This window comes from Lolium rigidum, chromosome 2 (assembly GCF_022539505.1).
Source record: "Lolium rigidum isolate FL_2022 chromosome 2, APGP_CSIRO_Lrig_0.1, whole genome shotgun sequence".
NCBI lineage: Eukaryota > Viridiplantae > Streptophyta > Magnoliopsida > Poales > Poaceae > Lolium > Lolium rigidum.
This window is the reverse complement of record NC_061509.1, coordinates 221980260-221994244: the sequence shown is the minus strand read 5'-3', so window position 1 is coordinate 221994244 and position 13985 is coordinate 221980260. Positions and strand designations below refer to the sequence as shown.

Genomic DNA, 13985 nt, shown 5'->3' with positions numbered 1-13985 from the left:
CAGAGGGCGCTGTTGCGTGCCGGCCGTGGTCCGTCATCGCTACCGCACCGACAGCTGCGCTCGGTTCTCATAGCTCAAGCGCCGGGGCACGTTTTTGCCGCCCCCACTAGTTTCCTACGCTGCAGGGAGGAGCCGCCCGGAGGTGTTGTGGCCGCGTCCGGAGCTTCCGGGCCACACATCACGCCGTCGAGCGAATCTGTGCCGCCGGCCATCGTTTGGTTCTGCTTTTGTTCTCTTTGTTATTCTTCTGGCCTTATGCTCTTGGTAGAGACAAGGTGCGTCATAACGTGTTTAGACTTTAGAGTAAAAGTATTGAAAGATGAACTGTTAATTTCATTGATGATTGAGAGGTATATATACCCACCGAACAGACGCCAACAAAGACGATTTACAAGGTTGTGTCCCTTTGGAGGAACGTGGTTGTTGGACAAAAAGTAACTGCCTAGTTAGCTTAAGACCTAAGCTAATCTATTTCCAACACTCTTCACTCTTCACCCATACACATACCTCCAAGTGATACAACCTTTTCCTAATACCCGTCACCCGCTAGGGTAAATGACTACCCACTGGTGAAAATACTCATGTTTGGAACGCATCAAATTGAGAAGCAAATAGTCATAAATATCAATGTATAATCATAATTAATAAAGAAGAAAGTTCACTTTTGGTTCTCGAATTCTAGTGGAAGATCACTTTCGGTCCTAGGACTTTTGTTTGGTTCAAAACGACCCTTAAATTTTAAGAATGATTCACTTTTAGTCTTTATCTCAGTTGAGCTAGGCAATTATCTGCCAAGGGTGGCACAAAACTCAAGGCAACACTGCATAGACAGAGAGGCAAGATGATGTTCATAGGCAAAGCAAGCAGGCCTTCGTGGTGCAACGCTTCAAGTGAATTGGGAGATCAAGAGAGAGAGAGAGAAAGAGAAATCGAGCGAGAGACTGGTTCAGGGACACAAGGGTTACAATTTTTTCATTAAGTCGTTGGGTTTGACATCTCAACTAGCTTGGGCTTGGTCTAGTTCGAAAACAATTCGGTTGGTTGATTGTTTCTTCTTTCCATATCAACGATTATATCAATTGAACCGAAAAGGATGAAAAATGAACTATTCTGAGAGTTCGAGGTACATTCTAAACTATAAATAAATTTTAGAATGAAAAGTGAAATTCCTCAAAAGTTCAAGGACAAGAAGTGGACTTTCTTCATTAATAAACAACGTCACATACTTATGAACAACAACACATCAAAAACACCATCACATTATCATAAAGAGTAGCACTCGCTCATAAAAGTCAACACATAATAAATGATAAACAACATCACATAGTCATAGCTTCAAGCTCACAAACTTATAACAACGTATAGAGGTAATCAAGATGAGACCGGACTCCTAATCTCCTCCTTGGCACATGATAAAGATCCCTAATATCAATTTGCGTGGGACTTACGGTGTGAGACCATGTGAGGAGAAGGGCTTCTACATGCTAGCATCTTTTTTTCGATCGTGGTACGTGGCAGCGTAAGATCCGATTTTGGCAGTTTGGTCTAGTGGGATTACATACAATGGTGGATCTAGAATTCCACCTAGCGCAGGGCCAACATTGTATTAGCAAATAACTCATTTCTACTAATATATAGCCATATTTTCTATGTAGATCCGCCCCTGCTCATGTACAAAAGTTTTTTTTCAATTACGAGAGGTCCCCTTGTTAGAATTTAGGTGGGTACATTGCGTATGCGGGCTATATATAGTCACCCCATACCCAACCTGTACTACTCGATGAGTTTGGAATTTTCCGTTTACATATGCATGGATATTTGTTTGTTTCAACCCTTACCCAGTTGCATTTGATGTGTGTAATTCCTTGTTTTTAATTAATGAAAAGGCAAATATTTTGCCTTCTTTCAAACGAAATGTGGCTTCCCCTATATTGGATGTTGCATTATGACTCTAATTGAACAAGCCGAGTAACCTGGCTAAAGTAGCCAAATATAGTCCCATCTTACACACGCATGTCTTCTAGAGAAGAAAACAAGACATACTTATGCAATGGGTTACCTGCCAGTGTTGTCCAATAGTTAATGTGTGCATGCTTCTCAAGATCGTGAGATTATAAAATTAAACTAGAAAGTATGAGTCTAAGATAAGGCAACTTGTACAGCATATAATAAAATACAATAAATCTTATTGCTCCTCTTTGGTTTCTTAGCTAAGAGAAGACCATCTACATTTCTCGCTCCTCCAAGTCAATATTTGTCACGCATATGCATACTATATTAAGATAGCGAGAATTGGTTGAACAGATTTTTTAAAAAGGCCCCTAGAATCATATTATCATTAATTCAGCGAGTATACAGGATATTCAAAATTAGGGGGGGGGGGGGGGGGGGTTGGAATCACTCTTGTAGGTATATGATACAAACTTAGTCTTGTAAAACACCCACAATTTTCGTTGTGTTGCACAAACCATTAACTTTATCTGCCTTTTGACATATCACCAACTATTTATGTAACAGATTGCGCATAGGTCCAAAATTCAGATTAATTAAGCTGATTAACATCAGATATGATGACTAGGGCCCACGAGGCAGTGCTAATCTTGCATTGTTGTCACGTGTCATCAACTAGCATGTCTGCGAATATTTGAAAAGTTTGAGTAATTCACAAAAGTTTAACCATATATTTCAAAAATTACGAGAATCTATCAAACGACTATTCCAAATTGTTTCAAACTTTCCTGTACTAGTTAGTTCATATTGTTTCGATTAGTAGACCGATCTAGATTTTAAATTTCCATTTTGAAAACTTCACCAAATCTCAGAAAAAAGGTAAAACATTCAAACTACCAATTCAAATTGTTCCAATTATCCGAGATTAGTTATTGTACCAGCCGATGACATGTGGATAGACCATGACTTATCATCATTAACTCATGGACCTCTATCGTTAGATGTACTGTCAATTAGTTTAATATGTGATTTGGACCTATGAAATCTATTCCACCAATAATTGGTGGTGTGCGCAAAAAATAGGTAAAGTGTGTAGTTTGCGCAACTATGTCATAAATAGTTGATGGTTTTCGAAGTTTTCTCTATTTTTTTATAGCAAGCTATGAAAATTTGCGAACTGTTTCACGAGATCACAAGAGGTCGATGTCCAAGTTACAAAATCTGAAACTTTGTATGCAACACGAAGCATTTCGTATTTTCTGGGCATATCACAAATGGCCATATTTATTTTTTCATAATTTACACGCACACACCTTTATCCATTCTCTATGTGCATGTGTTTTTTGGTGATTTTTTGAAACACGGAAATATGTTTTTTTTTCAAAAATTGAAAATGCACGTAGGGTTCAGCAATGCCGTCGTTCCAAATAGAAACATCATTATTATGATTTTTACAATTATACATGCCTTTATCCGAGCATATTTTGTCACTCATTGACTCGTTGTCCTCCCCCGAGTCCCCGGACGATCAAAATCGTGGGCCTGCATACCCTAAAAAAAATCATGCGCCCGCATTTAGTCTCGATGATCATGGTACATGATCACACAAGCATGCATCACCTCCCACGTTTGGTCTTGAGACCAGGTAAGAGCAAGGTGCCGGACAATAGTAAATTAAGGTTGAAGCAGACCAAATGCCTGCTCGGCATCCTTCTTGCAACTCTCTCGGCGCTCAACAAAGTGGCAACACTTGTTTTGTAAAATGTCGCCCATTTCAGATAGATGCCATTAGCTAGATAGTACCCCTTGGTATATGAGTTGCCATTGATCTCATAGTTGCATGGCAGAGTGATGTCTACGCACGCTTCTATTCTTGTAGACAGTGTTGGGCCTCCAAGTGCAGAGGTTTGTAGAACAGCAGCAAGTTTCCCTTAAGTGGATCACCCAAGGTTTATCGAACTCAGGGAGGTAGAGGTCAAAGACATCCCTCTCAAGCAACCCTGCAATTACGATACAAGCAGTCTGTTGTGTCCCCAACACACCCAATACGCTTGTCAGGTGTATAGGTGCACTAGTTCGGCGAAGAGATAGTGAAATACAAGTAATATGGATGATTATGAGTAGTAATTGCAATATGAAATAAAAATGGCAGCAAACAAACATGTAGCAGAACTGGTTGTAAACGGTGTTTCAATGCTTATAAATAAGGCCTAGGATCATACTTTTACTAGTGGACACTCTCAACAATGATATCATAATTGAATACATAAAGATTATTTCTTCACTACGCTACTCTGAACCACTCTCCGGTTGGATAACGAACACAAATTCACTATGTACGGCTACATAAGCACTCTTTAAAGTTTGCATTCCTAATCTATGGATGCCCCACGCTATCACTTTGAGCATACAAAGATGGTACTAATTAGACACCATAATTCATAAGTATTTCGGTAAATTAAGCTTAATAAACTAATACGGTGTGCACACTGTCACCTTCACACTGTGGGACAAGGTGTCCCCGAAGATCACATAATAAACCACTTGAGTAGCATAATAGTTGAAGAATAACATCTACTTATTCAACTAGATTACAAAACTCATGATCACATAAAGATCATACTAGGAGAGATAGATAGACCACATAGCTACCGGTAAAGCCCTCGGCCTCGGGGGAGAACTACTCCCTCCTCATCATGGGAGTCAGCAACAACGCTGAAGATGACAGTGGAGTCGATGGAGACGGCTCCGAGGGCAATTCCCTGTCCCGGCAGGATGCCGGAACAGAGACTTCTGTCCCCCTAATCTTGTCTTCGATGGTGGCGGAGCTACAGAACTTTTCATGGACGGAGGCTCATTCTTTTAGGGTTTTCGCGTCGGGAGGCAGTTTATAGGCGGAAGGGTGAGGTCGGTGGGTGCCCGGGGCCCCACACCATGCCTAGGCGCGGCCACGGCCCAGGCCGCGCCTAGGCTTGGTCTGGCTGCCTCGTGCCGCCCCTTCGTCTCTCCTTCAGACTCCATCTTCGTTACAGTAAAATAGGAACTTCGGATTTTGTTTCATCCAATTCTAAGAATATTTTCTGTACAACTTATCTAAAATACAAAACAGCAGAAAACAAGGAACTGGCACTGTGGCATCTTATCAATAGGTTAGTTCCGGAAAATATATAAAAGTACCACAAAGTGTAAACAAAACATATATAAATTGATGTAAAACAAGCATGGAGCATCAAAAATTAAAGATACGTTTGCAACGTATCACAGAGCATGACCTTTCACAAGTTTTGCAAACACTGGAGAGCGCTGCAGAATGTTAATGTTATTGTGTGATCTAAAAGAATGCCAAATCCACAATGTCATGATCCGCCATAGCTTCTAGTACTACATTGCAGTTTTCATGATGCCCTTTGTACAAACCTTGCCAAGAAAATTGGCAGTTCTTTCATGCAATCGATATTTTCAAGCATCCCAGAAAAATTCTCTCGTTGCATGTTGTGCCATGATCTTAGCAGTCTGTGCTTCATTTGGCCCTCTCAGATAGCCTTTGCCAAACTTTTGCACCATGGCTATGCAGAATTTATACATGCATTCGGTGACAACATGGCAATGGTGCACTTCTAGATAGACTCTAGGGTGGAAGTGGTGTGTGACTATCATTCTATCAAGGACGGTGGAAGTGGGGCCTAAAACCGTAAAATGCTGCAAGTGAATCAAAAGAGCTGGTGGCAGAGAAAGTACATCAATGGCTGGCACTATTGGCTGAACTGAAGAATTGCAGTTCCGGCACAGGATAAGTACACAGAGCTCAGTGTTCAGTGTTCACGTACGTGAACGCGTCTAATTTATACCCAACATCTTTACAAGAACAAACTTTACAAGTGACAGGCACCAGGATTATTTTTTAAACAATGTACCAGTGTATTTATCTAAATAGCTACAGACTATTTCATATATAAATAATATTACAGGAGCGACTCCAGAAGTATAATTAATCATGTTACCTACAGGTCCGACCTGGCAGCGCAAGCCCAGCACCAAGGCAGAAGCAGGCGCAGAAGCCACGCACACACGGTGGTTAGAGATGGAGTTCTAGCCCCAGTAATTGTATTGGATTAATGCACATATGGTGAAGAGTGATTGAAACCACTCACCAAGAAGAAAACGATATGCATGTTCCGTCCACTGTCAAGGAGAAAATGGAGCAACAGCATACATGAACTTCTTGCACCTATTCTATTTGTCTTGTTTTCCAACTCACCTACTGGTATATTATTTTTTCCCGACTTTTTCGATTGCACCGTCTGGCACAATTGCTTGCGTTCTCCAGCGCTTTTGCTTAGTGCGAGCAACACCAAACGAGCCCTGAAGGTTATCTTGCTGCTAGTCTGACACTCAATAATAGCCAATTGCATTCGGGCTTCAGTAGCTTCTTGTTTCGCTGAGTGGATCGTAGTCGTATGCTTCACCAGCTTTTACGAATCGACCCTTGACCCTTTTTCTCACATCTGCCCTAGCCTTGCGAGAAGCATACCTGATCTTCTTGTCAAATCTGGCAACAAAAGTTATGCCATGAAAGGATTAGTAAGTTCTACAACAAAATTATGAACATTCGCAAAAAAAAAAAAAAAAAATTATGAAAATAGAATTAATAGGCCGATGCCGCCCAATGAAGCCAAGGCCGCAAAACTGGCTAGTGCTTGGTAGCATGTCACAGAAGTAAAAGTATACCTATAAAATTCCACAAACAGCTACATTTAACAGAGTATATGTCATCATTTTTAAGGAGGGAAACATTCACATGAGTAGAATGATCAGACACGTACTTGGTAAAATTTGAATGATTTAGAATTCTGATCTGGATATAACAATTACATACATGTTCTTAAGTTTAGGTGAAGTTCTAGTACACTAGCAATTATCAGAAGAAGAAAAAAAACCAATACAGGGCGTGCTTACTTTCGTCTCTTCTTCTTCTCCTTGTACCGTGAGAGAGCGCTACCTCTGCTACCACTGGCAAGTGAGCCTTCAGGACCAGGAGGAAGCCATGGAGGCTCACCCATAAGGAGCATTTGAGATACCTCACAATCTTGATGATCTCCAGCATTGCTGTCACCAGTGAACCCAGAGAAGGAGACGGATATATTGGAGATGGCATGCCTAGCAGGAATGCAAATGCTGGAATCAGCAGAAACCATGTTGCTACATTCAGGCTGCGTGGGCTTGAGCTGTTGGAAGCATACAAATTGTCCGCAAATCAGTCAATTAAGAATGCAACATGCAGATATCCAATTCAACTAGCCTAGATATATTATGAATACCAACGAGTTCAAAAAAATAAAAATGACCAATTAAGTTGACTACTTGAAAATGAGTTAGTTTGGCAACAGATAAATGATACATGGATTGCAGAAAAAGAAACGTACTATAATACATTCATTTTCAAAACCAAATAAACGTTCTGGTTGTCTGAGAATCAATGAATTAACCTTGGATGGATAAGAAAATTAAATACTTTGCAGTGGCACCAAAAAGGTCCTGATCTAAATTTTGACAAATGAACTTGACATAACAACTTCTAAAGAAGTACTGAGGAAGACAAGCAAGACTGATTCTCGTCAACTGAGTTCTTTCCCCCCAAAAAAGATAATATATGAAACAAATTTCATACGGAAAAGTACAAACCTCGTTACATTCATCAGCTAGCATTTCCTTCGATTCAAAGTAACTGTCAATTCCAGCATCATCAAATAGTTGCTCTGTCTGAATGTGTGAGGTACCAAACAGTTCTTCATAGTTCTCAAATGTCAGATCAGCATCATCCACACAGAAGTTTTCATATATGCTGTCATCATTAAACATATCTTCATCTGTTACACAGGGTACCTGAATAATGCAACGGACATTTATAAGGATACAATGACACGAAGTGACAGAGAAGGCTGTTTTAAGAAACATGTTCATGGCGCACAAGATCTCAAACCCCAAAATATTGCAATTGTTCAACTACTCACATTAAGAATAATTCTTAAAACCTTTTGTCATCAATAGAAATTCATCTGCTACTTTACATAAAAATAAATAAATCGCCCTGCAGAAAATGAGACGTGCCAATATTGGTACATTTACTGCAACTGTTCATATGGTAAGTAATGTCACATTCGATGGGCCGACAGGGCATGAGCTGATGACATATGCAGAATTGCTAAATAACAGTCAAATATGTTTCTGGCACAAATATTATAGCCATATAGTACCTTGGGCGTCACTGAAACTGGTTCAGCTGGCTGATGTGTGGCGAGGGGCCGAAGATTCATCCCATCTCTGGATGTAATCTTTTCACCAGTGGGTGGATCACTCGTGAGTGTTGTGTTGGCTATATCCAGCAGACTGTTACCTTGTTGAGCGCCACAATGATTACTGACACTACTGTCATTAATGTTCATCATGCTTATGCCTTCCACACAGTTAGGCTCAGCAGTTGCAGTGAAGATATCCATATCAAAGGACCAGATTCTTGACAGCTCTTCTGATGATGGGCACCCAGTGTAGCCGTTTATGGTCTGCCTTTTATGGCCAGCAGCCGAGGATGTTGCACCATGGCTGTTCCAATCACAATTTTGGCAAAGTGAGGCGTTCTCTTCAAGACAGCGGACCTCTGCGGGCTGTGAAGCACATCGATCACAAAGGAGGGTCCTCGTATGTCGCCGAGAAAGGGTATTAGCTGAATGCACACTACGATCACACGATAAGCATAAAGATGCTTCATCTGATCGGCAATAAATCGTTGGCCTTTGCTCTCCACAGAAATCACAAAGAGCACCCATGATCCTGGCCAGTACTAGATCTCTCCCTCTAGCTGTTCGGTGCCGCTGCTGTTCGTGTGTTCAATCCAATGAGCGGTCCTACATAGCATCGTAATGCAAATATAAAATGTCATTAGAACCAAAGCTTATTTGACCAGTTTAGGACATATGTATATAAATATGATTCTGGAAGGAACAAGTAGTAACTTATCCACCCACTTGCAATAGCGTGTACATATATAATTTACACACAGAAAAAGGCATGATTTATGCTGCCCATAGTACTTTGACACACAGACCATGCAACTGTCACCTACTCTGTTCTACTTCTACGTACTACCGCCAACAGGAATGCTCCAAAGTGGAGCGGGAGACATATAACAACAAAACTAGAATGGCCTATTTATTCATATCTTGAAATGGACTAGTAGTAGTAATAATATAGTATAAGTCTAGGATAAGATTTAACCTCGTCCAGATTTAGCTACATAGACAACTTCCATTTTAAGAAATTTGGTAGGTTTTGACAGAGTCCGCCTGGGATCCCTGGATTTGCCGGCCAGGACATCAAGAATTTGAGGTCTTACAAATACAGAGCAAACAACTAGTTGAGGACTTCTTATTGGTGCATACTACAGTTTTCGCTTCTACGAAATTGATTGTAAGCACGCACTCTCCGTGAAGCATATAAGGAGAGAAACAATAATAAAATATAAAGAACTTGCTATGTCGATACATCAGAGGTACGACACTGCAATGCATTTTATAACACAAAAAAAAGGGGAGAGAAGTACCAACGTGGAGCTGCCAAGCAAAATCGTTATGCAACAGCTTGGGACACCATCTACTTAAGCGTAATCGGCAGTGGCCTTAGAGCATCCCCACTCGTTGGCGCTCCCCACGCCCAAATCCGGCGAAATTTTCGTCCGGATTGGAGGAAGATTTGGCGTGGGGAGGAGTAGTTTCCCAGTCGTGTGCTCCCCAAGCGGCGTTTCTCGGGGAAAAGAGGATGGCTCGGGGAATCCGGACGAAAGAGGAGACACGTGGGCGTGGGCGGTTGGTTTTGCTCCATCCGGAGTGCCCGGGAGACCCCGGGAAACCGAGGATGGCATGGGGAGTCCGGACGAAAATAGGCTCAAATCCGGACCAAAACGAGGAACCGGGGGCCTGACTGGGCCGTTTTTCGCCGTCCGGATGAAAAAAAGTGGCCGTGGGGGGCTCTGTGGGGAGACGAGTGGAGATGCTCTTATGTACAAAGACAGAGGGAGCAAGTAAGCAAGCGCGGTTGAGAAGCAAAAGGGATGCGATGCAACGCAACGCAAATGGGAAGCCTGCCGAACCCAATTGCAAACGGTTCCTAGTCATGTCAGAGCGCCCCTATTTCTGCGCATGAAACAGACGCCTTTCGGGCCGTGCAGTTTCGCGGCGCCCTTACCGTCATAAAACCGTTGCTGCCTCGCTAATCAAAGCTTCCGGAAGGCACTAACTTGCCTTCCTCTGCCTACCTAGAGTGCAAAAGAAAAGTATTTGTGGATAAACCCAACGGACTTTCCGCGCCACCTAAAATCAGTTTTGTGTTTCTGAAAAACACACTAGGAATTTTGAGCTGGGAGAAGCAGGCCCTTTCAGCGCCTGACGAATAGGCGCTGCTAATACGAGAAAGCAAGAGAGTCGTTCGTACTACTACTACTATGTAGTATGAGCAAACGCGCAATATAATATGGTGCGTGGCGGCTGCTTTTCACACTAGTATGCCAGTAGACAGACAGTAGGAAAAGCGAAACGTGAAAAAAAATAAGAATCGACCCTATGCTTGCAAGTGCGAATCCATGCCGTAAGCAAACCAAGAATCGACCCTAGATTTTACGCAACCAAAATCCTGCCCGAAGCTTGAATCCAAAACCGCAACCGCTCTCACGAACGTACGCTCCACGCGACGCGAGTAAAAGCGTGAAAAGTTGGCAAAACAAAAGGCAGAAAAACAAACTCGGATCCAGGCCGCCGATCCAGCGATCCCAGTCCCCTCAGCAACAGCGGATAGACAAACTCGACCAACGGAAATCCATCGTACGGACGGACCGCTTACTACTACGGAATGGAACTGGAATCCGGCAGTCAAGAACAGGTAGGTAGCGAGGAGGCTCACCGAGTCGCCGCCTCCACGCGGAGGCGCCCGCGGCGGGCGCGCCGCGAAACCAGACGGCGGCAGGAGAATCCGGAAGCTTCGACAGAATCCCGGAATAAAAAAGGACCTTGCTGGCGAGAGAAAGAGAAGCTGGGAGCGGAGAGATAAGAACGGGCGCACAGCGGAGGAGAAATGAACCAGGTGGAGAGAGAGAGGGAGATGACGACGAAGAAGAAGAAAGGGAAAATAGGTAAAGGGAGGCGGGGCGGTGGGGCCCACGGGCCTGGGCGAGTGCTCTTTTGCGCTTTTGGGGGCAGAACCGTCATTGGGGCCGAGGATAAGGGGGCACTTGGCTCGGTGCCACGTGCGCGTCCTTTCGCCAAGTGGCGGGCCGGGCCGGATTCCCGTTCTGCCCCTCGCGCTCTGCTCGCCCGTGTCTGTCGCTCCCGGTAGCTTATTTTGTTTTTGCTGTACTGCCGATGACAGGTGGGGTTTGGTAGGTACTGGCTGGCATGGAACACGGCGGCGCCGGCACGGGCGCCCATGCAGCTCCGTCGCTCGCGCCAGGGTGGATCGTTGCCTAAGCTAACTCAGAGGGAGATCTTGTGCACATGGATGCCAACTCCTTTATCTTTCAAAATGATTGTGCATAGCAACACTTGCTCATTCAGGTTCAAGTTCTAAACTTGGCACTTGGCACGAGTGCTCACATTTACATGAATTTATTCTAGGATTTAACGGATTTTTTCAGTTGTACATGACGTGACCGTCAACAGCAAGGTGTAGAGGCGTTTTGTTGACTTCGTTGACTTCAAAGTTTGCCGGTTCAGTCCCTCGGTGGTAGTTCGAAAACTTAGCGGATATGGATGAAATTAAGTGATGCCACGTTTTTTTTGCGAAACCAGAAACGAATACACACTAATCCCCGGATAAATTATGGAAACATGCACTATTGGAAAGAGATACCGTGCGAATACGGCATGCAAATGGAACGAAAACGGACGTTTGTCGGAACCAAGAAACCCTTGAATCATGTATAAAAACTCAAGAAAGCAACCGAAATTATATTAGCTCCTGAGAAGAAATCAAATCTGATGATCCATCATGGTTATATAATAAGATTGTAAGTTAACATACACTGGGGAATAGGGGGAGGATGGAAACGTCGAAGCTCCTGAAATGCGGAAAGGGATGGGCTACTTTGGGTATTTTGAAAACCCAAAAACCTTCATTACTTAGCGTTAGCTAACAGATAACACTTCGATTCATATTAGTTGATTCAACTTTGGCTAGATTCGTATGTACCTAGTTATTTTTTTAAACTGCATACGTATCTAACAAAGTGGAGTCAACTAAATTGGATCGGAGGAAGTATCTCGGATTGGGCCAGCTGCAACAAACCTAAAATAGAAATTATGTATTAGTCCGAAGAGAAAATTTCGTTTCTACTATTGTTCCGCCAGCCATTCCTTCCTGTTTTCGTTTCCATTTACATATGTCCATTTCGATCCATTTTTCTGCTGAAAGTCCGAATCTTTCTGCTCCATATCGAATCCTACACATATGCATTCACAAGGGTGAGTGTTTGTTTGTGTTTGTGAGCGTTTGCATTCTACTGTGTTCCAAAAGAAAAATAGCATATGAGTGAACAACCAAGCGAATCATAGAGAACAAACCAAGGGTAAGATCAGAGAGGAGATTAAGGAAGCATCACCCGGATGCTCTCTGATCAAGAGGAGATCACAGAGGAGATTTATTCTTGGTTATCTCTTTCCAGCGGTAGAAACAAAAAAAGTCACCGGTACACACGATGCTTTCAGAGGAGAAAAACTTGTGTGGTACTACTGTTGCTGCTGCCCTGTTACTGTTGCCATTGAAAAATCTGTCGTTTGCGAAGTACAGTTGCCGGTGCGTTGAAGATTCCCTCCTTATCCGAAAACCACGGCGAGAACCCAAAAGCTGGAACCTGCGACCATCACCGTGTCGTTTCGGCAGTCGCCGGATCGACCAAGCTGGGCTGAAAGAGTGAAGGTAGGAGTAGCATCATTTCACAGGCGTTGCCGCTTTGTGCTTTGTTTACAGTAATGCCCCTAGGCGATGCCTTATCCACACCAGTGTCGAGTGCCAGGAGGAATCAGCACACGGGTGAGCATAAGCAGCGCCTTTTCACGGGACCCAGCCTTTCTCAAGTGGATGATTAGTGCCTCCCGTTTCTATGGTCCAGCTTTGTCGTGCTGCGTAAATCCAACACTGGATTTGTCCATTTTTTCTGAAGTTTCTGAAGAAGCCTGGAGATGGTGTATGGTGTCCGACCAAGGAATTCAGGATCCGTCAGGCGCAGGCTGCAAACTCAAGGGCGACGGCGTGTTCACCTCGTGCTGCTGGGCGTCCGCCGGTCTACATATTTTCGAACTTTTTTTTTTGAACGAAATATTTTCGAACTTGAACTTTGGCACTACGTTTACGCTAACACACGTGGTATTAGTTTGAGCAGAATTCTTTCTATGCAACAGAAAAACAAGCGTGGTACTCTAGATTAGTATGATGGTACTCCCTCTGTTCCATGATTCTTGCCGCAAAATAAGATGTGTTTAGATATATCATGTGAGTAGATACATTTGAATATGCGACAAGAATTATCACGTAATGGGGAAGTACTAAATTATGCAAGCAGATTTATAAGTTCTGTTAGGCCTGACGCGTGCTCATGCTGACCGTTTTGCATAGGAGTATTGTATTCCCTCCAGAGCCATATTACTTGTCGAAATCGGAGAAATATTTGAATAGAATATGCTGCATATATAATTTGCGCGGTTGCAGCGCGGTAGCTATATCCTGCCGAGGATGGTGTATGTGTTGGTGTCGCCACTACGATGACGTTGTTGTCCAGGGCACTTATCTGCTCCGGCCTGCCGGTGGACCTTCGTGTGAGTGGATGAGCTAGGCACCACAAGTAGTAATTTGGAGTACAAATACTAGGTTCACTTGAAGAGTGCACAAGGTTCATGTTTTTTTCCTTTCAAAAGTTCCTGATTATATTGCTCCTATGGACGTTGAAGTGGACTAGAATATTCCAATTAGTACTAGGAGACAAGAGGGTTTTTCGG

At 43.1% G+C, this 13985-nt stretch overlaps 1 protein-coding gene across 1 annotated transcript; it reads right to left on the bottom strand.

Annotated features, from left to right (window-relative positions):
- Positions 1-5759: 5759 nt before the first annotated feature.
- LOC124693021 (zinc finger protein CONSTANS-LIKE 10-like) lies at positions 5760-11083 on the bottom strand. Its single transcript, XM_047226464.1, has 5 exons — positions 10900-11083; positions 8205-8852; positions 7633-7833; positions 6907-7175; positions 5760-6499 (listed from the first exon to the last, which is right to left on the bottom strand). The coding sequence occupies exons 2-5, from the start codon at positions 8772-8774 to the stop codon at positions 6370-6372; spliced, it is 1170 nt and encodes a 389-aa protein (XP_047082420.1). The 5' UTR covers positions 8775-8852; positions 10900-11083; the 3' UTR covers positions 5760-6369.
- Positions 11084-13985: the final 2902 nt, after the last annotated feature.